The sequence below is a fragment of the Clytia hemisphaerica genome, unplaced genomic scaffold (genome assembly GCF_902728285.1).
Source record: "Clytia hemisphaerica strain Z4C2 unplaced genomic scaffold, Clytia hemisphaerica genome assembly, whole genome shotgun sequence".
Taxonomy (NCBI): Eukaryota; Metazoa; Cnidaria; class Hydrozoa; order Leptothecata; family Clytiidae; genus Clytia; species Clytia hemisphaerica.
The window spans coordinates 2,327,615-2,354,339 of NW_027104338.1; the positions used below are offsets into that span (position 1 = coordinate 2,327,615).

Consider the following 26,725-nt stretch of genomic DNA (forward strand, 5'->3'; position numbering starts at 1 on the left):
CAAAGTGTCTAATTCTTTGATATCTATATAAAAAGCTCCTTCAGTACTGAAGATTCAACCGCTATTCACAGGGTATAGGCTGTACCAGGCTTTGTGCCAGACGCTGGAAAGATACTGTTTGGCACTATTCACTGAGACTTTCTTTTGAAAGTCAAATAGAAAAAATCACCCAATGAACGGGGATTGGCAGTCCCTATTAAGTATCTTTACCCTGTGATGGGAAAAGTGTGAGGTTAAGACCATGTTCGCACGCGACGGTTCCGTTTTGCTCCGAAACGGAATGAAGTCGTTCTATTGGTTAGAAGTGACGTAAAACTTAAATGTAACCAATAAAATGGCTTCATTTTGTTTCGGAGCGAAACGGAACCGTCACGTGCGAACATGGTCTGGCTATCTATGACGTATAGAATCTATGCCGTAGGGTTTTAGACTGGATACAGAGCTATCTTTGTGGTTTGGACGCTAGTCTGCAAAAAACTCACGCCATAGATTTCGTGTTTGCCGTAGATAGCTTCTTGCATAACCTCGCTAGTTTTGATGTATTGTTAAAATGTCCAGATTAAGATTAAAAAACTTTTAAAACCAATCCCAACCAAACGATCATTCAGCTTCGGAGTCACTTGCAGTATCATAACCTTTCACGAAATCTTCAAACTCATCCACATTCCCCTCAACATGACCAACATTGCTACCATCTTTCTTATACTCCATAACTTCTTCACCATCTTGTAGCTTCGGTGGTGGCTTCTTGGTTATAAATGAAGGAGAAGTGTATAGGAGAGACAAGGTTTGCAGTCTAGCGTCATCTTCTTGGTACTCAATAGTATGGGTATACAGGAAGCCATGCTTTTTATTGTACTCATCGACTGCTTCTGATTTCAAGCGGCCGCAACATGATATACAAGGCCGGTTTTTACCGTAGATGACTGATTTGTGATCCCAAGCGTTGTAGAGATAGCTTGATACGTCACATAAGGATTCTTCCGCATGGATATTTGTATTCAGGTAATTCCCGCCCGGTATGATCAAATAGAAACCATTTTCGGTTAGATCCAGGTAAGGGAGCTTGACTTTGGTTTTCAGCTTGACCACTTTCTGACATTTCTTCTTATCCACGTGTAGAAGGTTGATAATATCACGCGACTCACGTGTTTGACGTTTGACTTTTGAACCCCAGCATCTTGAACGAATTTTAGCAGCAAATCGTCGGGACCGTTTATCACCTAATGAATAAAACATTGAATGAGTCTTAGTATTATACCCTGGGTGAAGTCTCTTGGACAAAAGTTTATTGAATTTTTCATAACTACTCGTAAGTATATTCTTTAATTAGATTTGTGTCAGAAGTTCAAAAGTTTCTCCGTGGATAATGTTATTCTATTCAGGCGACAAGAAGTTTACCGATCGCAATGAATATGAATATGAGAACTAATAACGACTTTATATCACTTCAATCATTTGAAAATTTTGAAGAGGAAATCATAATTAGAGTGTGCGATCAGTCCTACGATTGTTCTTGATGTATTAGAATCATGGCCTATCAGAACTTTAAAGACAGGAGGGGAAGTACCTTCTTCATCGTGTTGGTGACAGTCGTATTCTTTGGTCAATATTTCACGTAACGATCGAGTTTTGTAATCTTCCTTTATGTACTCGCCAACCTTTCGAAATAAGAAAATAAAAAGTGATCGGTTACTATTTACTCACATGGTCCGACCCACGGCATGTACCGTCCTGAAGGGTTGGTTGGTTTTTCAAGACCCTTGTAATGCACTGTAAGTAAGGGTGCACTGTAAGGGTTATATCACATTATGTCATATTAGCTTCATGCACTCTAAGGGCTTGTTTTTGGGGACAATGGAAAATAAATTCCAGACTCTAGCTTTAGCAAAATAGTAAGACATGATATCAAACTACACTGCGAGGGTCAGAAAAGTTCAATAAAGGGCACCGATTTTGAAAGCCAATTTTTTGGCGGCAAATGCCGTCGTTAAGAATAATCAAGTGCCCCCCTCTCCGGGGGTGGGCACGTATCAACCATTATTAAAATAAAAAAATAGTGTCTCTGTGACTCTGAATACTGCAAATAATCATACCTCTAGTGGAGTGCAACCAACAAATATGATTGGCTTTGGGTTTGGGTTTTCCCTATCAGCCTTTTTGATCATGTACAAAATTTGAACATCTTCTAACAAACTATACCCAAGGTAATATTTCCAACGGAAGAAAAGTTGCGTAGATATATGACGTAAGATTTGACGGACACGTAAGTCACCACCGTATGACGCAATCGTTGACTCCTGAAACGGTTGCATTTTGGAAACTCGCCCACCCAGTTTGAATCTATAGGTCATAGCTGACATCCATTTTGCCTCGATTAACCCTTTCTCGGTCATTGTATCTTTAAGTAACTCCATGTCATCAAGAAACCATTTGAAACCTTCCTCGCTTAACTTTGTTTGGTCAATCAAGGCAAGAGCTCGAACCATGCAGTCGGTTAGTTTACGTTTGGTGAGATATGTGAAAGCGGACGATTTGTTGTAGGCAGCATAGTAACCTGGATCTAGGTTATATTCTTTTAAAATATACATTAAGATTTCTTCTTGGAGATGCTTGGCTGCAATGATAAAAAATGTACGCCCGTTGCGATCAACCGTCGTGTTAAGCTCGTAAGTAAGAAAGTTTTTACCCATAATGCTCTCGGTGTAATCGAAAAAAGTTTTGATGAGTTGTAAAGTACTTTTACGTGCTATCAAATGGAAAAGGTTGCATTTGCCATATCTGTATCTCATTGCAAGGACTTCCTGATAACAACCCTTCTCTTTATAGTGTTTGATAAGCGACATGAATTCGGGAACTTCATTGTGTACAGCGTGATCTTCGATTGAATCGTGATCGACCGAAATGCGTGACATGATGAAAAAAAAGTATCACTGGAAGGTAAGCAAATTGAAAGAAATAATTGAATTAGCGACAAAGTGTAAAATATATCTGACTAAGACTAAACACCTGTCTCACAGAACTGTTAAACTCTCCCCATTAGCAAATTTTCAAAAGAACATGATTTTCATAAGGCAAACTCGTTGTAAGACCAACTTTATATCTAAGGCTCAGTCCTGATAAAATCCTTAGGAAATCATGGAATCAAGTCTGGATTTTACGGTTTCTTTACAAAATTTCGCTGACCCTTTGAAAATATTTAAAAGAGGAAAATTATTATCAACAGGATTCGTAATATTCGAAAGATTTACCGTTGTATTGCTACGAAAACACTTCCATCAAAAACTACTTTCAAGATATAAAATATCCACAGATAAAAAATGTCAATTTAAAATGGCAGACTTATTTACTAACGGTTGATCATAGTAACATATAAAAGACTACCCCCTGGTTCTACACATTTTTGGTTAGAATCCAGACAAAAATCAATGGAGAACCGGGGGTTTATTCAACTTTGTTTCAATATCTGATTCAGTATAAGATTGATTAATTTATAGAAATCAAAATTGTTTTGCATTTTACATAAAAATGAGAAACTAAATAATGTATTCTGAATATTCGAACTGAATGCATTATCCACGATGATGAAAATCGGACCATGACCGGTGCATAATAGTGACGGTCAGCCAAAGTCATCGATATAAGTCCTTTCACTTTTAACGTTATCATTATCGGTCAGCCAAAATCATCATAAAGGTCAACAGACCTTTTCATGAATTACGTTACGAGCAACGCTTTATCTCGTTTTCAAAATATTGCCATAGTAATTGATTTCCAAGAGAACCCATAAGAAGTTTACTCTGTTTAAAAAAAATCGCACTTGAAGACTCCAGGGATTTAATCACCTTGATAATTGTTTCAAAACAAGGCAGTCGTTTGAACTCAAAATAACTTATGAAAAGTCCTATCAATATAAAAAGATTAAGGCCGTATTAATTCTGAAATCATTCCAATTCAAAAACCACACCTTTCACAACGTATTTTTGTTCAGGTTGTCCTAGAAATGTTCAGCTTTCGTCATTGTGTTATCATTGGAGATGGAAAAATGTATTAGTACAGCTTGCGTTTAGTCTTTTGCGCGTTTATCTCCCAGTAACATAGAACCAAGTTCAATACGTTTTTGTTTTTCTTTCTCTGGTAAGGACAGTTGTTTGAATTTCCATTCGTAATATTTCTTAATTTGATCAACATCTTTCGAAGTTACCAATCTCTGATAATCGCCCGGTGATTGTTTTATTTCTTCATGTCGGTTCATGACGTAATTCATAATGGCAGCATCTCGCTTTGGTATAAAAGGTTCTTGGCTTATTGAGGCCGGAGCTGTTCCAACGGGGCCTTGTGAATGGAAAGTTTGCGGGTATAAAGGGTGAGGCCCACCTTTAGTTTTAGAGACGGATTCATATAAAGACATTAGACTTGGTCCTGCTTTTTGTTGTGAAAGTTTATTTTCGGATTGAAATCCTTGAATTGAATTTCCGCCCGCTGGAGTATTAGATGGCGGATTCGAGGGCGGATTTACGGGTGCATTTTCTGCAATTTGGGGTTGGTTTTGTGTTTGTACAACAGGCGCTGAAACTTGCTGCTGTTGGCTGTTCACGTTTTCTAGAGAGGAAATAAAGGAAAATTTATGTTTCTAACAGTAAGGCAGTAAAGGAATAAATACTGTCAGGAAAAACTACACTGATTATATTGGCATTAAAAGCTTTATGCTTTCCCGTGTGATAGTCTCTAGAAAAAATAGGATGAAATAACTGTTAGTTTATTTATAGGTAAACTGATTAACAATACTGTTTCAATGTATATCGTATATCCTAAAATCTATGAATATTATGGCTGTTAATAATCTATACAAAGATAGCTCCAGGCTTTTTTAGTTTTTGAAACGAAGGAAGATATATGACGTAGCCTAGGCTGTTAAATAAACGTTGTTTTGACGTATGAGTAAGTAACCCACCACCTGCTGATTGGTATTGAGTGACAACTTGTGCTTGTGGCTGTTGTTGTGTTTGTTGCTCACTGTTCACCAGAGACGCCCCTGTTTGCTGTGGCGGTGATTGTGTGGTTGAAGTAGAGGGTGGCGTTGGTGTCGTTCCAACAGGTCCGTTTGTTGATTGTGCTCTTTGTACGAAATCGATTAATGAATCTGAAGAAATCAAAAACTTCTGAAAGATTTTTTTATCTCATTAAATTTATCTTTAAGGCAACTCATTCTTCAAAATTAGTTATCGCTAAAATAAAAAAATTACTCCCTTAGCAAAGTAAGTTCCTCGCCGAAACTAGATTTTTCATCGTTTTCTAAAATAAAACTTAATTTTTGCCTAACGGATTCATTTTACAGGCAAAAATGAACCAATTTACCCTGCTATTCGCTGAAATTATTCCACAAAATTTAAATTCTTTTCAGGATTTTTGCTGCCCGCCAAAAGAAGTTCCCACCGAAATTAGTTTCCTAGATTTACAAAAAGTACTAATAGGAAAAAGAGACAGGGTGAAAACCAATTACACGTTTTTTTTTTATAAGGAACCTTAACTTTGCTCTGAGCCTGGAGTTCCTTATTTTTACAGAGAATTTCAGCCTCAAAGTTCCTTATCGAGTTCCTTATTTACATAGCTGCTAAGTTTGGATTCGCAAAAATTGGATTCCTTAAAACTAGTTTTCTTATTCTCAGCCTGAGCAGTTCCTTAACAATTCCTTATTTTTTGGACCATTTTCAGCCTCGAGTTCCTTATAAACGTGTTCCTTATTAAAAAAAAAACGTGTAACTCAACAAAAAAGTCAATAAAAGCTATTATCTATCGAAACCAAAAGGCCAAAATTCAAGAAAGACCCATTTGTTCATGGACGCAAGCTCAACCAATTTTGAAATTTTTCAACTCCAAGCAAATTAAAATCTGTATTCATTAGTTTTTGTGAGACCAACTTCATGATTTCTTTAGGTAAATCTGGTCTAACCCTAAGAACAAAATGATAACAATCTGAGCCTCAAAAATTACTAATAAGGGATTGGGGATGATTTTGAGAGCTCCCTTCGTGAAAATGAGAACAGCCGAGCCTTAAACAAAATTTACATGTTCTTATAAAAAAAAGCATCAAACCTGCATTTCTGCCATCAAAATCTTCTTGGAACTGTCCATGTCGGAATAACTTAACTGTCGGATATTTTTTGACGTCATATTTTTCACAAAGTGTTTTCCCACTATCTTCACAATTGACTCGACCAAGAACATATTCCTTTTGTTGTTCAAGTACATTTGATGCTTTCTCCCATTCTGGTTGGATCGCTTTAGAATGTGGACACCTATATTTGAAATAAATGAACGAAATGGAAATTTTTTGTTTATCACTAGTCAAGGAAGCGAGTGCATGTTTGATTAAATTACTTAATTACTAATAGCATTATAGTGCAGAACCATCCTCAATGGGATCTGTCCTGTCTGGGAAAGAAAGAACCGTATTAACCCTATTAGCCCCAAGCTTTTTTGACTTTTGTATCCCCAGGGGGGGGTAGAATCTACCACCCTCGATTATTTTCGATCTAGAAAAGCTATGGCCATGAAATTTGGTACAGATGTTCTCCATCATGATACAATTTTCCAGGAAGAAAAAAAAATTTGATTACGTCATTCAAAAACTGATGACGTCATCACAAAATTTCCACCTGTCGGAAAAAAGCCCAAATATATGGTTTACAAAAATGTCTATTACAGTCGAACCAATAAAGATATTTCAATTCTGTTTGAAGATTCTGAAAGATAAAAGACTGTTCTTTAACAGAATTGCCGGTTTTGCAAATTCCATGAAGAGTTTTTCTTAAAATCTATGCTGAAGATGAGTAAAATTTTCAAAATTTGATGACGTCATAAATGATGACGTCATCATTTTCAAAAATTGTCTTTTGATTTTTTAAATTTGTATTATCAATGCCTATCACGTGTCAAAATTTGAAAATGATTGAATAAATAGTTTAGAAGTTATCAGCACTTTAAAATTTTGAGTTTTAAGCGATTTAAGCTGGGTTTTATGTCATGTTTCACAATAAAGTCATAAAACCTGATCTGGACAACCTATGACCCTAAAATTTTGCACAAGTACTCTTAATAAGATTTTATTAAAAGTCAGAAAGTTTCAAGTCGTTTGAAAAATTTTTCTCCGAGATATAAACAAAAGAACTCCAGCGTGGTAGATTCTACCCCCCCCCCCTGGGGCTAATAGGGTTAAGACAAACAGGAGGGCTACAGGACAGAATTTGTACTTCTAAAAACCCCCTCAAAAATAACATTAACAAACAGGGAGGGTGCTCTTATTGCTTAAAACACCTGGGAGTAGATTAAACAAGCTAGGTGCTGAATGGACCTACCTGATGATGAAAGTTAGATAGCAATAAGGAGAAAAATGAAAACAACCAGTCAGTAAATAAAGCGTTTAGCAAAAATGCATAGCGCATTAAATTTCATCATTGATTGTTGATGGGGGGAGAGGAAAGGGTTGTAAGGAAAAAATAGATAGAAAGTTCCGGTTGCAAAAATCAGTTTATTATCAATTGAAACATGCTTGATGGTGAGCATTGTTATCAATAATGTTTTTCTGTGAAAATAAATAACAAAGAAATATAAGGAAAAAGTCCAATGAAAATCTGGAAAAATGGAGATTTCTGAAGACGAACGAACATCAGTTTATTTATAGGACCTCCACTGGGAGTAGATTAAAAAATCTAAACGGTCGATGACTCACCATGGTACAAAGAAGAGAACCAACATTATATCTTTCTCTTTTGTTGACTGTTCGAAAGTCTCTAACGTCAAGTTGTTGAACATATTTGTTGATTGTTGAACGACAGGAGGAGATTGTTCACCTTCACCAAACACCTCCAACATATTCCATGTTGAAAAGACTGTCAATGTGAGCAGTAACCTCAACATCTTTGGATGGCGTTTGGAAACTTCTAAATCTTCTAGAGAATAACTTTACAGTAAGGTTTCAGAATGTTAAAACATTACAAGCGGTTATCAATCTCCAAACATTTGATATTTGGTTAATTCTGCCTTCAGCTTCAAAATACAATAAACTAGTTTTGAGACAGGCTTTCAAAAATTTAGACCACTGACCTCCATCTCATTATTCCATTAGTTTCAACGTCCTTGACAACTCGAAGTAAACTATATATTTTCTGAACTAAATCCATCAGGCTGCCTGGGAACTAGTTTTCCAATTCTCATTAATTATGATCCAGACTCAACCAGCCGTTTGAAAAGTTTGATTTGTTTTGATTCTATTTCAACTCATTTTCTGTATAATTCACTGCAGATAAAGAAGCTTTTTTCTATTACTGTTATCAGGAAACGTAACAACCCAAGCACGCTCGATCATTTACTTACCTTCGTGCGGTCTGCGACTTCGCCCTGAATTTGAACTCTGAGCTTCTTCATTATCATTCTTTTCCCATTATATACCCCTGCCTGGTGGACACTGGAAATGTACCCCATGGACATGGCAGTTTTTTCTGTGGAATCTTTCCGATACCCCTGGACAAAATACCCCGTTTTTTCCTGGTATACCAGGCCATTGTTCACAATGCTTAAATTATTTTAAAACAGAAGATCCTTAAAGTTTTTGCTATCTTCGAAATTTTTAATTCAAGTTGTATGGAATCATGGAATTGAAAAAAATTCAGTTTAAAATACTTTCTGAAATAATAACTTTATTTTTGATATATTTTTATCAACTATTTTAATGTTGTAAATCCTATGTACATCGTGTGTTTGCAACTAACTAAAGATAAAAGAGTATTCTTTAAAAAAAAAACCCTTTGTATGCTTAAAATAATATAAAATCTTTCCTTTTTTTAGTATTGGACCTATGCAAAAATATAAACATGTTTTTAAAAGAGAGTCTATTTTGCTGTTTATAAAACAACAAGAATGAAATAAACAACAATATAAAAAAACTAAGAAAGGGGACTTGGGGACTTGGTTTGATACTAGTTTCCTCGTGAAAATCTTTAGATTCGAGGAAGTTAACAAATCTAAGTAGTTAACACGACAAGTTGTTGATATTACTGTTAAGCAACTACATTTTATCCCGGTTAAGCAGCTTCGAATTTAGGGGCCGTCCACATAGTACGTACGCACTAAAATGTCGAAAATCGAGTACCCCCTCCCCCCTGTACGCAAGTATACGCAAATGGCTATACCCCCTCTGGTAAGTACGTACTTTTTCATTCACCCGCCCTCCTCGGTTGAAGAAAATTTCGAATTCAAATCGTTTGGTTCGGACCTTTATTTCATACATGAAACTCAATGTTTCTAAAACCTATATAAAAAGCAAATCGTCATGGGGACGAGGTTTTCAATTTTTATCAAGAAACTTTTTCTTTTCCTTGATGCGTATAAAAAGCGTAAAAAAACGACAAAAAAATAAGCGAAAAAGGGCTTTGAAAAAACTTTCTTTGCGTGCATACATTTTCCTTTGACTCCTCCCCTCCCCCTGTACGCAAGAATACGCTTTTGAGAAGACTCCCCCTCCCCCCTTAGTGCGTACGTACTATGTGGACGGCCCCTTAAAGAACTGATGAAAAAAGACCACTTAAGCTGTACGCTACGCTAGCTGATTAAAAAAAGTGGCAACGCTCTCAATTTTACATCATTTTAAAACAAAAAGTTCAGGCTTTTAGTAGGAATCTTGTTGTTCAAAACATAGATGAAAGAAAATCCGTCGCAACTAAGTCTCAGTGAACACAAAGGTCAACAAAAAAAGCGATCAACCTTTTTGTTATAATATATGATACAAAAATATACAACGAACTGACATGTGTTCCAGTTATAATACAAGAAAAAAGTCTTTACATGAGTTGGAATACCAAAATAATTCTAAGCGTTGCGACCAGCAATTTAAGTTGACAATTAGAATCATCATAGACTGGAGTCGTTTATAATGCGTGTAATACTAATAATACCAATACTAATATTAATAATAATAATAACAATAACACGGGATTTAGTTTGTATAAACGACTGGAAGAATCCGGTGTTCCAGCCTTATAGATACAGGGGCTAGCTACGCAGAAACTTGCGTAGCGAGAAAACAATTTTTCAAGCAACAACAAACTCTCAAAACGAAATCAACTCAAATGAAAAACTTTCAATACACAGATCCACACGTATTCTTTTTTCTCAAGAATTATTTTGAGCAGGAAAAAATTATAATTGCAATATTGACACTTTTCTTTTGTTTGGAGTTAGTGCACAAAGGTTTCTAGACGACTAAAATTGTTCCATTCATTACTTTTTACTTTATTTCTACTATGTATAAATTAGTCGTCTAGCTTGCTAGACTAGAATCATCAAGAAATCAACCCAGTCAGCAACCCAAAAATAATGCTTTTAAACAGAAGATGCGTCCAGATTATTGTTACGAGTTACGAAGGGGCTCGTTGTTACGAGCAATATGGTAAACGTGTATCAAAAATACGAGACGAAGGATCAAAATAACATCCATGAAAATTGAAAGATTGTCCATAAAGGTGATCGATGAAATGAAAACTGAAAAGGGGAAGGTCGCACCTGGAAGTAGAAGCGATCAGTGTCCAATACCATCAGGATTTGTTATTATACTTCGCGGGAATATCACTCTCGATCTTCTTACGGTTGGTATGCCCTCGCTAGGGTCACTTTGTGAGCGCTCCAATTTAAAAGATCTCACTTGCACTTTGCGCCTGATTTCTTCAAATTTACGATAATTCTTATGATATACCTTGTTCTAAGAAAAAGAGGAAACGCAAAAGATTATAATTACTGTTATGATAGATAATAATGTGATTATGAAATTTCTCATCCATCTATAACTGCAGCTCACATGGTAAACAGATCTGTTCACGTTACTGAGGGATTTCGAAAAGCAGTCCTTAACTTTTTGCTCCGGCCTAGGAGCCTTAAATTCTCTCTCGTCCGAAGACGACGACGGTCAAGACATTTTTTGTTTGTTTATTTAATCCGATGATCTATTCCGAATTAATAAAAACGGATTATCTGATTCCAATAATACTGTGATTTGATTGGCCGAAAGGGAATTCCGGCCGAAAGTATTTAAGAAAAAGATGGCTGCCGAAAGTGGACTATTTTGGATCATTTTCATCATTATTCATGATGTTTTGGACTAGATTTATGAGAAGTTTGATGCATACTGGCTCTCTAACAATGTGGAAAGACTTTGGAGAAATTTTGGCCATGAATCGTCAGCTGATCGAGTGCTTAAATCTTGCATATGGCTAACAAAACCATAAAATTCTGTAGGTAACTTGACAATGAAACTTTCAAACACACATCCATTGGAATTTAAAAGAGAATACTAAAATTACAACATTACAGTGAAAATTTGAAAACGATCTGAGTAGTTTTTTTGGTGTTATGTTTATGGCTGAAAATGATCCTGTTTTGTATTCATCATTGTTGACTCTGGTGACCGCTCCTTTTGATTCTTCAAACCCGACACATATTTTTTACAAACATATGACTATGAGAATTCAATAAAGGATACTAAAACACAATTCCAGTGTAAATTTGAACAAGAATGGAGAAATATTCACAGTTTTATGGCTGAAAATGATCGTTTTTGGACTTTGTCGTATAATTTCATCGCAGCTTGCGTCCGTTTCTTTTGATTTTTCAAACCCGACACAGATTTTTTACAAACATATCACTATGAGAATTCAGTAAAGGATACTAAAACACAATTCCTGTGAAAATTTGAACAAGATTGGAGAAATTTTCACAGTGTTATGGCTGAAAATGATCGTTTTTGGACTTTGTCGTAATTTCATTGCGGCTGGCGACTGTTCCTTTTGATTTTTCAAACCCGACACAGATTTTTTACAAACATATCATTATGAGAATTCAGTAAAGGATACTAAAACACAATTCCTGTGAAAATTTGAACAAGATTGGAGAAATTTTCACAGTGTTATGGCTGAAAATGATCGTTTTTGGACTTTGTCGTAATTTCATTGCGGCTGGCGACCGTTCCTTTTGATTTTTCAAACCCGACACAGATTTTTTACAAACATATCGCTATGAGAATTCAGTAAAGGATACTAAAACACAATTCCTGTGAAAATTTGAACAAGATTGGAGAAATTTTCAGTGTTATGGCTGAAAATTATCGTTTTTGGACTTTGTCGTAATTTCATCGCGGCTGGCGACCGTTCCTTTTGATTTTTCAAACCGGACACAGATTTTTTACAAACATATCGCTACGAGAATTCAGTAAAGGATACTAAAACACAATTCCTGTGTAAATTTGAACAAGACAGTCAGGCGCATCCTGGCAAATGAACGGGGTGAGCATTTGCATGGGGTATTCGTCACCCAGTGCAAATGAGATAGGACGTCTCAGGCTAAAAGCGTGAAAATGAAAAAAAATGAACTTCAAACTGAAAACGGGAAAAAAGGAAGAAAACCGGGAACTTTATTTTTTTGTTAAAAGTTTCTTCAATCTTCGAAGAAAAAATTGACCCATGGAAAAAAAATTTCATCTATGCAGTTCTTCAAAATGAAGCAAAATATTTCCAACCCGGTTCAATTGCGTGGGGTATTAAGCGCTATTACATCACTTTTGTTTTCGACCCCTTGCATTTGCCACCAATCGCAAGTGAAAAATACCCCGTTCATTTGCCAGGATGCGGCTGACTGCAAGATCGGAGAAATTTTCACAGTGTTATAACTGAAAATTATATTTTTTGGACTTTGTCGTAATTTCATTGGCTGGGGCGACCATCCCTTTTGAAGATTTTTCAAACCCGAAACAGGTTTTTTCCAAATATACCACTATTTATTACATACACACTATTGTACCATTTTATTCGGTTTATCCTACTCTTTTCCAAGTATTATCCCAACAGAAAAAATAATGCTTAGCTCGAAGCTGTGGCCTCTAATTTAAGGCTATTTTTCTCCCCAAAATTTTATCCGGACAATCAAATCAACGGCGCATCATGGTTTCGCTATTGGCATGTTTAGAAAAAAATTAATTTATAAGAACTTGGAAATATTCACTTCTAAATATTTATCTCCTTTAGCTCCAATTTGGAACTTTTTAGTCGAGGATGAGTCGGCGGGGGTGGGATTGGTTCTTTAGGCAAGAAAGTGCATGTGTAATCACTTAGAAGAGCTAAACTAGCTGGTTTATTTATTTGTTAAGATTATTTCTCATACTCGCTCTGCAATAGAATTATTACTTTGCTTTCTGATCTGTTCTGATTAGTAGTTTGTGGGCAACATTCTAACAAAACTAACTTAACAAGCTCATCTTTCACATCTTTGAATCTCTTAAGCCGGAGCTTCCAGCGCAGCTGGTTTATTGAGTTTTTATCCTAAAGTATTTTTAACATGATCTTATTTTCCGCATTTTTTGAGTATTTTTTTCAATTTTTGTCTGTTTTAGACTCCACAAAGCCTTAAAATGTTCTTAACTTGTTCTTAATATTTTGGCCATCGAAGCCTTATGTTCTTAAATAGTTTGTTCCTATAAAAAACGTATACCTCATCCAAGTAGGGATTGGAAGTGGATTTCGTAGCAAAATCGTGATTTCTGATCCTTCCCATTCCTTTGTTCGTTAATATGAGAGAACTGTAAATGAAATCGATAGAGAACAACACTTGATAACCAATAACACATCCCTAATAAGCGAGGAGATTTTCAACCACAGTGGAGGACGACCCGAAAGCTCCCTTTTCTCCCCACAGTGGAGGGCGCCGCACTCCTTTCCCTGGATTAACACTTACCCTCGACCCGTCTCTTTAGTTGAGCATTAAGGAGAGAGGCATCAAGTACCATCTTAGGAATCTTTGACCCGGCTGGGGATTAAACTCACAGTTTTTCTCTACCTTAATGCTAAGGCCGCATAAGATCCATAAACAGACTCCCCATAAGACCCCCTAAGAAAAGTCAACCAGAACCGTTCCCGGCGAAAAAACTACCCTTATATTTCAAACTTTTATTTTTCAATTTGAAAACTGACCACCTCTTAGTTCAATCCGAAAGTTCTCATTAGGTCATTAGCAATAAGACAAGTGTGTAAAGGCCTCCATTTACATTATCGGGAAAAGTGATGAAAATTCTGAGAGGGTGTCCCCATAGAAAAAGTTCCCTGACATTTCATCATCCGACAAAATTTTCCCCGATTGTTTTATACTTGTGAGTATCTGGGAGCCATGAGTGCAGTGCTGGCAGTAGGCTACTACCAAGTTTATGCATTCGAGATAAAGCAAAGTCGACATGTCGCTAAAATGGCCGTCTACTTTGCTCGATGACGGTAAAAAAACCAAAATACCGGCGTCTGTTTAAGTGAGCAAAGACGATAAAGAGCCGTACATCAACTATCGACTTTATTTTGCATCAACTTGATTAACCGTCGCCCTCGATATCCAACGAACCATAAACTCGCCACTTACTTATCCGGAGGTGGTGACGAGGAAGGCTCTCGTGGCGTTAGAGGTACCGATCCTTTCTGGAGTTCACGGAATTTGTGAGCATCTTCCATCGCTTTATTTAGTGATTGCATCAAGAGAAATCGTTCGTAACCCTTCACTTGCATCTGAAAATAAAAATTTAAAATCTATCAATTAGAAATGCTACAAAACGCTATCATCTGTTGTTTATCGATCCAGACGCCCTGGATTTATGAGAATTTTATATTGGATCTACCGTCAACTCACTCTAATTTGAATTTCTATTCTATCCAATCTTACTTCAATAGACCTTTTCATAAATTACGTCACGAACATTACTTGCCTCGTTTTGAAATTATTGCCAAGGTGATTAACCCCGAGCGAATTTTATTAAAACTAATGTCTCAAGGGATATAATCACCATCGTAATTGTTTGAATACGAGTCAAGTGATGTCTGTGACGTAATTTATAAAAAGGTCTATTCAAACTTATATATTGGGTCATTAGCTTGAAAGTGGTTTAAAATATTCTTTGTAATTATTCGAATCTTTCTCCAATTCGAAGATAATTCTCGGACCCATGAAGATCAAATAAGAAAAAGGGTTTACTATATTTTCTTTCCATTGACCCGATAGCTAATGGTTGTAAGTGACGTAAAATCAGAAACGTCACTTGCAACGAATCTTAGGGTGGGGGGGGGGTGCGCACTCAAGGTAAATGACCTACTGTACGTGCGGCCCTTAAGGGTTCTTTTTCCAAGCTTTCAAAAGTACACTCTAAGGGTGTAAAGTTTGGAAAAATCTGACCATGGTCAGAATGGTCAAAACCTTTCAAGAAAATGTATCGTAAGGGTCGATCTTTCGCCTAAATTGAATCAAATTTTGCTGAATTTTCTTTGCATTGTAAGGATTTCGAAGGCCGTACATACAGCCGTTTTTAAATCAAGTAACCCCCCCCCCCGGGCAACCAACTAGCTGTTTAGTCTACGATGCAATATTAGAAAATGCCATGATGTATATAACTGTCGAACGTGCTAACCGCACTGGCTCAACTTCAGTATCTTTGAAATCATTCGTAGGCCCAATTGTAAACTTAATGGCTTAAGAAAAATTATAGCATTTTGGGTTTTAGCCTCGTTTAGGCTAATCGTCCCCAGGCCCCAAAAATCAAAATTTTGAAAAAATGAAAAAAACACCCCCAGGGATTTGCCCAAGGATCAAGTGTGCAAAATTTCAACCCAATCGGACCAATTTTGAAGTCTCCAACCTGCCCCAAAGTTTTAGCCTCGTTTTGGCGAAAAACTCGTCCCCAGGCCCCAAAAATTAAAATTTTGAAAAAATGAAAGAAACACCCCCAGGGATTTGCCCAAGGATCAAGTGTGCAAATTTTCAGCCCAATCGGACCATTTTTGAAGTCTCCAGCCTGCCCCAAAGTTTTGGTGACAGACAGACAGACAGACAGACAGACAGACACACAGACAGACAGACATTCCCAGATTCTAGCTCAACTGAAGTTGAGAATATATACAACCAGTTACAACAGGAATGGAAATGAGCGATTTTGAAATTACTTACTGTGTAAATTTTGTTTGGTGGTGGATTTGTATCCACTAGAGTTCCCACATCAGTTGGAAAGTTGTATGCCACCACTAAAATGAATAAGTAGAAAAATCTAACCACTCTCAGGTTACTAGCAAAAGGTCCCCAGTGGTAACGGTCATCGCGCCCCTCGCAAATTTTTTGGTCTTATCGCGATCACGAGATTCGCCAAATTTTCTTAACACGCAAAAATAGCGTAAGATTGGCCAAAGTGCGCATCACGCCTCGACTTTCGCTGATCACGCATCACGTAAAAAAGATTATTTAGATTATTTAATCAAATTATTTAGAGTGCAACTCCTGCCTCGTTTTCAAACCATTACCAAGGTGATAAAATCCCTCGAGTCTTCAAGTTTTCTTTTCAACGCGTAATAATAGACGTTTGAAAATTTCCCTTCTTTTTAAATCTGTGACGTAACGAATGTGCTTTTAGAGATGAGAATTTTTAAACAAAATTTGTTAAACAAGGTTTTTGGTAAAAAAAGAGAGCTTGCACAATTAATGAAAACGAAGAATCAAAAAAGACCAAATGCAAAATGTCCGTTGAATCAAATGATACTTTATTAATCAACTCATTAGACATTGAATCTGAGGGGGAGTCGGATGAAGGCATCGATGGGTTTTGAAACAATCAGGGTGAGAATGACCACTACATACAATGCATAAAATTGGTCCCTTGGAAATTGGAGGATTTTTCCAAGCTGGCACAAAAGAGCAGATATTTCCGCCGATGACTGCTTCTGTCGTTATTACAAGAAAGAGAAGGGGAAAACAGAAACACAATGTTTACGTCACAAAGTTACCCTCCTTCGTTCATTTTCTCCCCCGTAGAGCCAAATCAATAAAATTTAAAATTTGAATAAGGCAAAATCGGGCAGATCGTTAGCAAAATATGTCGGTCGGTCGGTAAAATAAAAATAAGATTTTCATTAATCAAGGAAGGTTAACTAAGCTTCGAGTAATAAATAATCTTGGTCGAAAATTCATCATTCATCTTTGATGGAGTTTGTCATAAAATCTTTCGTGAATAGAATTCATGATTCTAGATTCTTTTCAACTTTTTCAAAGTGTAAATTTTTTAAATGACTAGTATTAGAAATTTGTGGCATAGGAAATTCAATATTATTATTTTCTCGTTTGCAGCAAATGCTTGGTCGGTCGCGCCCGTAGAACAACAAATTGAATCGGTCTCGCCTAACTCGACCAAAAAAAAAAGATTTTTTAGTCGTTCTTTTTTCGATCACTTTTTTTCATTGTTGTTATCTTATCTAAAAAAATGGTAAAAATGATATCCCAAAGCCGACGTCTTCTTTAATTTTTCATCACAGTTCCCACAAATAGTATTTCACCATTTCATGATTTATAAACCTTTGAAAAAATGAAACTCACTCTTGCGCTTTCCACTTCTTGTTACTGCAGACGTTGGTGGCGTTGGTGGTGGTGGTGATGGTATGTCATTTGTAGGTGGCGTTGGGATAGGATTCTCGTCCTTCTTGATCGTCTTGCAGGTTGCTTTCATGAGCTGAAATGAAAATTATTTTTGAAAATGTTTAATTCAATAGCGTTGGTTATGATAAATACACAGTACTCTCTATTATTCGAATCTTTTTATAATTTTCCAATCACCCGTAAAGGAAGAAACCCTCTTGGAATACTTTCTACAATTTGGAATCTCTCAGTAGCGAAATACATATCGATAGATATATGTAACACTCAAAACGTTCTTATACACCTCAAAATGTCAATAAAAAGTCAAAAACCGTTCAAAAATTGAATTGGCGGATGTGAGCGGAGAACTATTTATGGGCAACTTTGAAACTATTGAGGAAGAGGATTCTCTTGGCCCCAAAATAAAAGTTAAAAAGTCAAATGAAAAAGCAAAAAGGCAAAAACTATTGTACACCCTTATTTCAAGTGATTTATTCCCTCGATACACGCAAGGAGAAGACTTGTGATAATGAAATTGGCAAAAACAAATATATGAAAATATGCTAAACATATCACAATCATGGAATTTGAAAACAAACGCCTTTTTTGAGCATTTTTAACTTTAACTTGTAATTATCACCAGCAAGGCTCAAATCCTTTACAAAAATGGCATACTTTGCTTTAGGTATATATGTATTAAATGTTAAATTTAGTTTGAATTTGGATCCTAGCCTAAGAATGCCGTGAGAATACTTCAGGATGATTTTTTCCAAAAAAGTTAAGAATATCCATCACGAAACCATTCCTATAAAAAAGTGTATACCTTTTTTTCTTTTGAGATGCGATCTCTTCCAGGTGAAGAACAAATAACCACTGGAACTTTAGCTTGTCCGTAAAATTGATTACTGAAAAAAAAAGAGTACAATAGCCGATCAATTAACTAAAATGGCATAATCAATTCAAATAACACTCTTGTGTCACAGACAGATTTTTTGCACACGGTACAACAGAGTTAAATGTCTCTTCTGATTGGCTTATTCAAAAAAACAATAGGGAAGCTGCATAGCTTAGCGAAAAAAGTTGAAAAGTTTCAACTCTTGTTGCGCTTAAAGCGACAGCCTTTGAAGGCTTGATTTATGCAATTTATGCAATAATTAAGCCGCGCGCCTTGTTCGACGACCATAAAATGCTGATTGGGTAGCGACCTTAATTACAAAAGTGGTAGAAATCTATTAAAAGTAACAACCCGTTTTCCGGCAATCAGTGGTGTAGCCGGTTAAGTGTAACTTTGATCTTGTTAAAAAATATAAATTACAAACTAATTTTTAGGATCAAAAAACAATGGATATATAGGGCTCGAAAAAATGTGAATATGGGGGGGGGTGTGGAGGATATAAATTTTTGGGAAATTTACCCCCCCCCCCCCCGGACATTGTGAATTTTGACCCCCCGGACAACAGATCTCACCCCCCAGACCAAGCATCAGTTGACCCCCCCCCCCGGACAATCAAACTCACCTCTAATCAGAGCAAGTTTGCCCCTAAAACAAGGCGAATTTTGCAGATTTCACACTACTGGACAAAATATCCAATATATCCTCCACCCCCATGTACAAAAATTTTCTGGCAGAACCCAAACTAAAACAACAGCCCTTTAAATGAAGATTGGCATAGGCGCACCATTAAATTCTGAGTTTGAAATAAGAATCTAGTCAACTTATCAATACCGCCCAATAGTATACATTAAACAGTCCATATGTACATACTTTTTGAAATAAAAAAAAAATTAAATATTTTGCTTATTAGAAAAAATTACAAAATTTTCTTCTTGTATCAACAATATTATTGTAAAGCTCTTTTTATATAATTTGAAATAATCTATGTGTTGCCAAAAACCAAAAAAGTTCTTCATGAAGTAACCACTATTGGTAAAAATGGTCTTTTGTGAAGCAACTAAAAGAGAGTCTTTCATAAAAGAAAAAATTACGAAGAATAAAAGATTGCTTTTATAGCAGTTTATAGAAAAACATCCATCAACTCGAGTCCACAAAAAGACCACATAACCAAATCTGCTCTATTGTGTTTCCTTTTGAATAAATTCATATTGGAAGAAGTTTTTTTGTTGAAAAAATAACGTAGTAAGCACAAGTATCCAAAGTTACTCTTTCAAATCTGATTGGATGATCATATTAGAACCTACGTCATTCCATATTAATGGGAAGGTCAAATAAAAAAAAACTGTGTCTATCGGGTTCAAAGTCAAAAACAAGGTCTTGCAGCTGAATATTCATTTTTTGAGTTTTGGATATCGCATGATTTATAAAGCTTCAAACGGGATGATCATGATTTTGTAGGCCATAGGGTAGGTCATTTGGCCGGGCCAAAGAAGTAAGCCAGGTCTTCGACTGACCCAGTTCTAAGCAAGGGCTTTCATGTGAGTGGTCTACGCCTCATTTTATAGGAGCCTGAAGTCAATCCCCCAGCCGAGAGCCTTTAGTTTTAAAGGCGCCTAAAGTCCTGGACCATTGTCGCTGGTTTGAGAATAGGTTAAAATCTTTCCCAGGCAAGTAAAAGTGATGCCTTAAAATTAAAGTTTGAGTCGTATTTTGGATGGCGAATTGAATATAGGTCCTTCTTTGCTGCACAACTTATGTAGGAAATAAGCAGCTTTAGATCCTACAGAGGAGATTTAACTCTAGCCTTTGGCAATACCTTATTAACCTAGACATAGGCTCCTTTAAAAAAGTAGTAAATTTAAAAAATGAAAAGTAACAAAACAACTTACTTTGAGTAAAGAGCAAAGAGTAGTGAAACATCTCTTCGATTTATACCACCACGACACGTTGTGAAACATGTGAAAGAGAATGCATCTGAAAACTCCTTTTTGGTTTTCTCCGTACGGAATCCAGACGTGATTGTTACGTAATGGCCTGATGAACATTGCGAGTAGATGGTATCAGGCTTGTTATTGATGATAATGTGATTCTCACCCGTCATATCTACAAAAGGGAGAAAAGAGAATTAAAAGTATACAGCTTTTATGAGAATATTCACAAGTCAGAATTTTCATTCAGTCAAAATTCAGTCAAAGTCAGTTTGAAAATTTATCAGAAAATATAATTCTGCTATTAACTTTCTCGAATTCTATAATCAAGGGACCAAGAATTTTCTTTCACTTATACTATAGAAAGATTCGGATTTTACAGAGAGCACTTTATACAATTTTCCAACTGAGGGGACCAATCTTTTGGTTCCAATTTTACAGACAGATTTAAATAGTTCGAATGAGATGAGTGAACTGTTTACTCTATTATCAGAAAGAATTAACTACTTTTCCACTCCTTGAGATCTGCCGGGCATTTTTCCACAGGATGTGATCGATATGTGTCGCCATCGAAAGCCAAGTAAGATCTAATTTGAAAGTTCTCTGGCAGAGCTATAGATGTTTTGAAAGTTATGGGAACATCTACCTATAATAAGAGAGAAAAGTTTATTTAGTTTGGCAGAATGAATGGGCTTTTCTAGAAAAAATTTGAATATAGGGGGTGGAGGATATCACAATTTTTTGGAAATTTACCTCCTGGACATTGCGACTTTTGACCCGCCGGACAACAGGTCTAAATCGCCGGACAAGCATTAGTTAACCCCCTGAAAACTCAAAATTACCCTCAAACAGAGCAAATTTGCCCCCAAACAGACAAAAACTACCCCCGGACGCTATATTCTCCACCCTCCATGTACGAGCATTTTCTGGAAGAGCCCAATTTTTTGAAATAACAGACAGTCATTATGTTCAGCAGGAATTTCAGCAAATTGAACATGAACAAGAACAAGTTAGTCTCGTGTGTAAAAAAATTAAGACTGAACTCAAGTTTATGAAATAATCTTGGCCATTTCACTAATCACTTCAGCCACATACATTTTTTTGTGCAAAAAGTTTTCCAAGTTGATGTGAATATGTAAAATTGCATGATTTCGATGGTTTTTTCTTCTCTTCTTCGAAGAACAATGAAAAATTATATCTAAAAAATAAAAACGTAAGTCTTTTCAAATGAACTTTTGTAAATTCGGACAGAAAGTTCAAAACTAAATAAAAACTTTATAAAACTTCTAAATAAAAAATCTCAAATGGATATTCCCCTCTACAGTACAGGCAGAAAGTTGTAACACTGAAATAAAAATGCAGAAAACTGACCAAAAATATATACACTTTTCCCATAACATTCCAATCCAACTTTGGCCGGACATTTCAGATGTCATTTTCTCTTTAGAACTCAAATGCCTGTTCATTCGATGTTTTGTTTAGTTCATATCATCACCTGACTGCATGGGTTCAAATGAACATTAAAGTCCTAGAATACTGGGCAATCCACATGAAGTATAGGCTATTATATGATGATTATTTGGTGAAAAATAGAAGAGCAGTAGAAAAGAATGTCCATTACCTTCCAGATTTTGGCTGGAAATCAAGATGTGTGGGTATCAAATCATAGCTCTGAAAGACAGAAAAAGAAAAATGACTGATTTGAAGAACGTTCCAGCATTTACCAGCATTTATATTAAGCACAAACTTATATCATAAAATGAGCAAGTAGTAAAGAAGTAAAAAATAAGTTAAATATATTCTTTAGAAAAAGCAGAAATGTATTCTGTTGATGAATAATGGGAACTAATATAGCCATTGGATCCTTTTCCATAATGAGAATGAAACACATAAAACTTACATTGGGGTTTGGTGTGGTTGGGGGAGACAATGGAATGGAGATCTAAAGTCAAAAAGAAATTAAAGTCTGTCCAGATATAATTGACAGTGGAAACAAGAATGCCTGTAACTTTTGATAGTCAAATATAATTATGGAATTTTTTTTTTGCTTGTTTTAGAGAATCCCGCGCTATTGATGTTTTTGTGAAAATTCGCGATTTTAGCTTAAATTTCGATGCAAAATTTAGCTTTTCTACAATGCTAAATTCATTTTCACCAGTGGAGTTCAACCTTAGGTTAAGTTTGTTTAAACTTCAAGGCGAACAGAAAATCATTCGGAGTATGGACCCCAGAGACCCCTTGGTAACCTTTGTGAAATATCAAATTCCAACGTATACTAAAAACGGGGGTATCATTTTGAAAGGTGCAATTAAAAGTGGAAAATGTTAAGTGTGGTGCATTGGTATTATTGGTATCATTGATTTTCGAAACGAAGTAAATCACAGTAAATTTTTTTATTGAAAAAATAGCTGACCTCAATGCCTTGTTATTTTTAGTCATTAAAGATTTGCAATTCCCAAAAATAAACAGTTTGGCTATGAGTCATAAGAGATCGAAAATGTGTTATGATCGAAAACTTTCTACAATCAATCTACCCCGTTTGAATAATCGGAGATTGTTTCAAGAAAAGTGATACCAAGGGGCTATTTCGGGTCCTATCTTAAGAATGACTTTTGTTTGCTTAAATTTTCAAACTTATTAACCTAGGTGACTACACTGGTGAAAAATGAACGTCCGCATAGAGAAAATAAGCCCAATTTTGCATCGCAAATTAACCTAAAAACTCGCGAATTTTCCCCCAAAAAAACATCAAAATAGCACTTTTGATTCTCTAAACAAGCAAAACAAGTGAACTTTATGGACCTACTGGTTATGCATTTAACACATATATAATGAATATCCATAGCGTACCATTAATAAACAATTTCATTCAGGAAACACACAAAAATAGTGAGGCGATCTATTTAATTAGTCGTTGTTTCTTCTAAAAAAACCCCACTTTAGAAACCAAACTTCCATTGCTCTTGCAATATTCTTTATACTTCAAGACTTCGAGAGCAAAAAAAACTCTTTTTTAGCTGAAATTTACCCCATTTTTTTTTTTCAGAATCGAGCTCCGTCACATTCGAGGGTTTATAGTATGCATCTTTGTGCAAAAAAAATCATAAAGAATAAAGAGCCAATCCGAGAAAAGCTAAACCTAAGTAATTGATAGTGTCTTTAAAAAATATCGAATTTGGCCAGCTTTTCTATAAAACATGTCTAAACACATACTTCTTAAAAAAAGCCTCGTGAGCAAAAAAACATCTCTCTCATAAAAAAATGAGAATTTGACTAAGAAATTGCGTATCTTATTAATAGTGATCTTATATATAAACATGCGTTTCTTGAGCCAACTAAATTTTTGCAAAATCTGTTTGAAGTATTTTACCTATGATGTACCTTACTTCCTGCAAAAAATCCGAAAAAATTAATGATCCATTTTCACAAAGTCCAAAAAAACCCATTTTTAGCCGTTTTTTGGCCCAAATTGCCCAAAAATTTTTTTGAAATCGGGCTCCGCACATTCGAGGGTTTATAGTTATGCATCTTTGTTCAAAAATCGTAAAGAATGAAAGAGCCAATCTCGAGAAAGCTAATACCTAAGAATTGTAATTGCTTATAAAAAATATCGAATTGGCCAGTTATTTTATAAAACACCAAGCAACCCAAATTCAGTCGAAAACACAATTCTTAAAATAAGCCCTCCTAGCAAAAAATCTCATAAAAAAATTGAGTAATTTGACTAAGAACATTGATGTATGCTTATTAATAGTGATTCTTATAAATAAACATGCGTTTTTTGAGCCAATAAATTTTTTTTGCAAAAATTCGCTTAAGCCATCTTTTACCTACGATGGTACCCTACTTTCATGCAAAAAATCAGAAAAAATTAACGACCTAATTTTCCAAAGTCCAAAAAAACCGTTTTTTAGCCGTTTTTTGGCCCAAATTTGCCCTAAAAAATTTTTTTTTGAAAATCGGGCTCCGTCACATTCGAGGGTTTATAGTTATGCATCTTTGTGCAAAAAATCAGAAAAAACTAACGAGCCAATCATGAGGAAAGCTAATAACAAACGAACGAACGAACGAACAGACGAACGGACAAAGGTTAATTTATAGGACCTCCACCGGGGTAGGTCCAAAAAATAGCATAATTATATTTGAACTTATGGTCATTATAAAGCTCAAAACAAACTTCTAACTTAATTCAAATTACAGCACATAATTTTCCTTATCTGAGTAGTCTTTAAAGTTTTAAATATTACACATCATCTACAGTAATAAGGAAATAGCGTTGGTTTTCGAGCTGGGTGACATGATTTAAACGGTGACTAAGAGAATATAAAGAGCCCCCCCAAGGGAACCCTTGATTCACCCATTCACGTATTCACGAAACGAAAAAAGCTCATTCACACATTCACGCAAACCACTGGGGGCCCCTATAAACAAAATCTTTATGTACAGAATTGTTAAAGTAAACAAAGTTAAAATATCTTACCTCTTTGGAGAACATCCCTGCTGAAAATTGATCTTCAAAGACTGAAGGTAGAAAAGGTATACGTTAAATGTATAAAACACAGTGAAAGAAGTATAAGACAGTGTGACAAGAGCCATGATTGAAGATCGACACAACTTTAGGAATAAATTTCGCTTTTTGCCTAAAATAATAAAAAACTTGTTGAAAGATATAGTTTTTGTGTCATACTTGATCCATCTTGCTTTTCAATTTCTTTGAAGCTGAAATAAAAAATAATAATCTCAACAATAATTTCTAATTATTAATCATAACTTTCAGGTTATTGAAACTTAAATTTCAACTTTGATGTAATGCAAGTGGCATTCCTGGGACCAAAAAATCATCTGTTCACTAAATCAAAAACCTACATCAGAGAAGGGATCATTAAAAATGCAAACAAAGAAAGTCTTACTCTTGACTGTCAAATGCAATGAGACCCCTCAATGCAAAATTTGATTCCTCGTCAAGGGGAAGCCCAATATCTTCGGTATCAGTCGTTTGCTCTTGCATTTTATGGTAATTTATATATAATCTAAATTATTAAAAATAAGTGATTAAGAAGACATCATTAACATCCGAAAATGTCTATTTTGATAGTTGAACATGCGCAACACACTGGGCTCAACTTCATTAGCTTCAAATTATTCATAGTTCTGATCGTAGCAGAAGTCAAAGCAAACCAAAAAATAAGTGCCCAGGCAGGCCAAGGCCCCTAAAATCCAAGTTAAAAAAAAAACAAAAAAAAACACCCCAGATGTTCTCCCAAAGGAACAAGTGTGTCAAATTTTAGCCAAATGAGACGATTTTTGATGAATTTCAGGGCTGTCCTTTAGCATCGTTTTGGCGACGTCACATAGAACAAAAGAAAATAGCAAAAGAACAAAGGAATTACCTGGATAGCTACCATTTGGCAGCCATCATAGCTTCAGCCAGGTTTCTAGCTCCCACCAACAAAGTAAGGTCCCCCCGACAATTTAGCTCCCCCCAAAAAGTTGCCTTGTGCTAGGTCCCCTAACACTAAAGGTCCCAAGATAAACAAAAACAAAAACATTGTTCTCTCGTCCCCATAGAGAGAAGTCAATAAAAAATACATGCGATAAATGAAAACTAAATTTTACTTGTATTAATATTTATGTTTACAAGTCTTTTGCTTTTTATATTTGATTTAATAGTAAGATGAGAGATCTTTTGAAATTAGCTGAACAGCCCCCAGACTCTCAGTCAGATCATCTAGGCTCCCCCAACAATCTAGGTCCCCCCAAATATTTTGGTAATTTTAGCCCCCAGGCTCTTTAAAGGCCAAAATATTTCTTAGCATGGCTCCGAATGGGGTTCTAGGTCCCCCAACAAATTTAGGTCCCCCCTAAGTTTTAGGTCCCCCACTTTTCAGTAAGGTTCAGGACCCAGTTAAAATCTAAAGGTTCAGGTCCCTGCAAAAAGTACTTTCAAGGTTCAGGTCGCAGGAAAGAAAAATAATTCGGCGCTATTTTCGATTTCAATATGATGTTATATATTTTTAAATATTTCTTAAAAAGAAGAAATCTAAAGAAAAATGATATATATTTTAAAAAACAGGCTGCATCATTTGAGGCATGCGATAGCACGCGCACACCTCCACACACACCTAAAATGTCTGAGTGCGATCAATCTCACCCCATAAAGTGAGTTTCACAACTGAAAGTTGTGCATAGCACTCCTTATCACACGACTAAATTACTAAAATTAAGATTTTAGGAGTGTGATTGACCACAGGCCTGAAATTTTCAAATGATGCAGCCTGAAAACATATAAGAAGGTTCTGATTGAGAAAACATATATGCACCCTTTAGTTCTTAATTGCCCTCTGAAATGTGCCCCCAGAACTTTAGTGCAGCCCTTCAGGTCCCCCCCACATTTTTAGGCTGATTTTAGATTTACACCCCCCCCAAATAAGTG

At 35.8% G+C, this 26,725-nt stretch overlaps 3 protein-coding genes across 4 annotated transcripts; all 3 read right to left on the reverse strand.

The window, feature by feature from the left end:
* Positions 1–119: 119 nt before the first annotated feature.
* On the reverse strand, positions 120–3,507 carry LOC136817790 (uncharacterized). Its single transcript, XM_067074107.1, has 4 exons — positions 3,252–3,507; positions 2,097–2,933; positions 1,571–1,661; positions 120–1,223 (listed from the first exon to the last, which is right to left on the reverse strand). Exons 2-4 carry the CDS (start codon positions 2,913–2,915, stop codon positions 601–603), a joined length of 1,533 nt encoding a protein of 510 aa, XP_066930208.1. The 5' UTR covers positions 2,916–2,933; positions 3,252–3,507; the 3' UTR covers positions 120–600.
* Positions 3,444–8,193, reverse strand: LOC136817792 (uncharacterized). Its single transcript, XM_067074108.1, has 4 exons — positions 7,733–8,193; positions 6,097–6,299; positions 4,955–5,143; positions 3,444–4,602 (listed from the first exon to the last, which is right to left on the reverse strand). The coding sequence occupies exons 1-4, from the start codon at positions 7,918–7,920 to the stop codon at positions 4,067–4,069; spliced, it is 1,116 nt and encodes a 371-aa protein (XP_066930209.1). The 5' UTR covers positions 7,921–8,193; the 3' UTR covers positions 3,444–4,066.
* Positions 8,194–10,336: 2,143 nt separating this feature from the next.
* Positions 10,337–25,319, reverse strand: LOC136817813 (cellular tumor antigen p53-like). Of its 2 annotated transcripts, none has more exons than XM_067074135.1 (14): positions 25,203–25,319; positions 24,980–25,011; positions 24,773–24,813; positions 22,193–22,234; positions 21,914–21,963; positions 21,388–21,490; positions 20,800–20,938; positions 20,254–20,467; positions 18,293–18,374; positions 17,431–17,563; positions 16,018–16,091; positions 14,446–14,588; positions 13,534–13,621; positions 10,337–10,756 (listed from the first exon to the last, which is right to left on the reverse strand). In XM_067074135.1, the coding sequence occupies exons 1-14, from the start codon at positions 25,298–25,300 to the stop codon at positions 10,577–10,579; spliced, it is 1,419 nt and encodes a 472-aa protein (XP_066930236.1). In that variant the 5' UTR covers positions 25,301–25,319; the 3' UTR covers positions 10,337–10,576. The 2 variants fall into 2 exon arrangements, with proteins under 2 accessions (XP_066930236.1, XP_066930235.1); XM_067074134.1 differs by having other exon boundaries at positions 24,950–25,011.
* Between the last annotated feature and the right edge of the window lie 1,406 nt (positions 25,320–26,725).

What these genes read in the sequence shown, in the direction of transcription:
- LOC136817790 (XM_067074107.1), bottom strand. Translation starts at nt 2,915, where the DNA reads ATGTCACGCATTTCGGTCGATCACGATTCAATCGAAGATCACGCTGTA. An exon ending in TTGGTTGCACTCCACTAGAG is followed by an intron (nt 1,662 to 2,096) that starts GTATGATTATTT and finishes TTATTTCGAAAG; the next exon opens with GTTGGCGAGTACATAAAGGA. An exon ending in TCACCAACACGATGAAGAAG is followed by an intron (nt 1,224 to 1,570) that starts GTACTTCCCCTC and finishes TTTATTCATTAG; the next exon opens with GTGATAAACGGTCCCGACGA.
- LOC136817792 (XM_067074108.1), bottom strand. Translation starts at nt 7,920, where the DNA reads ATGTTGAGGTTACTGCTCACATTGACAGTCTTTTCAACATGGAATATG. An exon ending in TTTTGATGGCAGAAATGCAG is followed by an intron (nt 5,144 to 6,096) that starts GTTTGATGCTTT and finishes TGATTTCTTCAG; the next exon opens with ATTCATTAATCGATTTCGTA. An exon ending in TCAATACCAATCAGCAGGTG is followed by an intron (nt 4,603 to 4,954) that starts GTGGGTTACTTA and finishes TTTCCTCTCTAG; the next exon opens with AAAACGTGAACAGCCAACAG.
- LOC136817813 (XM_067074134.1), bottom strand. Translation starts at nt 25,300, where the DNA reads ATGCAAGAGCAAACGACTGATACCGAAGATATTGGGCTTCCCCTTGAC. An exon ending in CAACCACACCAAACCCCAAT is followed by an intron (nt 21,964 to 22,192) that starts GTAAGTTTTATG and finishes TCTGTCTTTCAG; the next exon opens with AGCTATGATTTGATACCCAC. An exon ending in AAGAAGTGGAAAGCGCAAGA is followed by an intron (nt 16,092 to 17,430) that starts GTGAGTTTCATT and finishes TATTCATTTTAG; the next exon opens with TGGTGGCATACAACTTTCCA.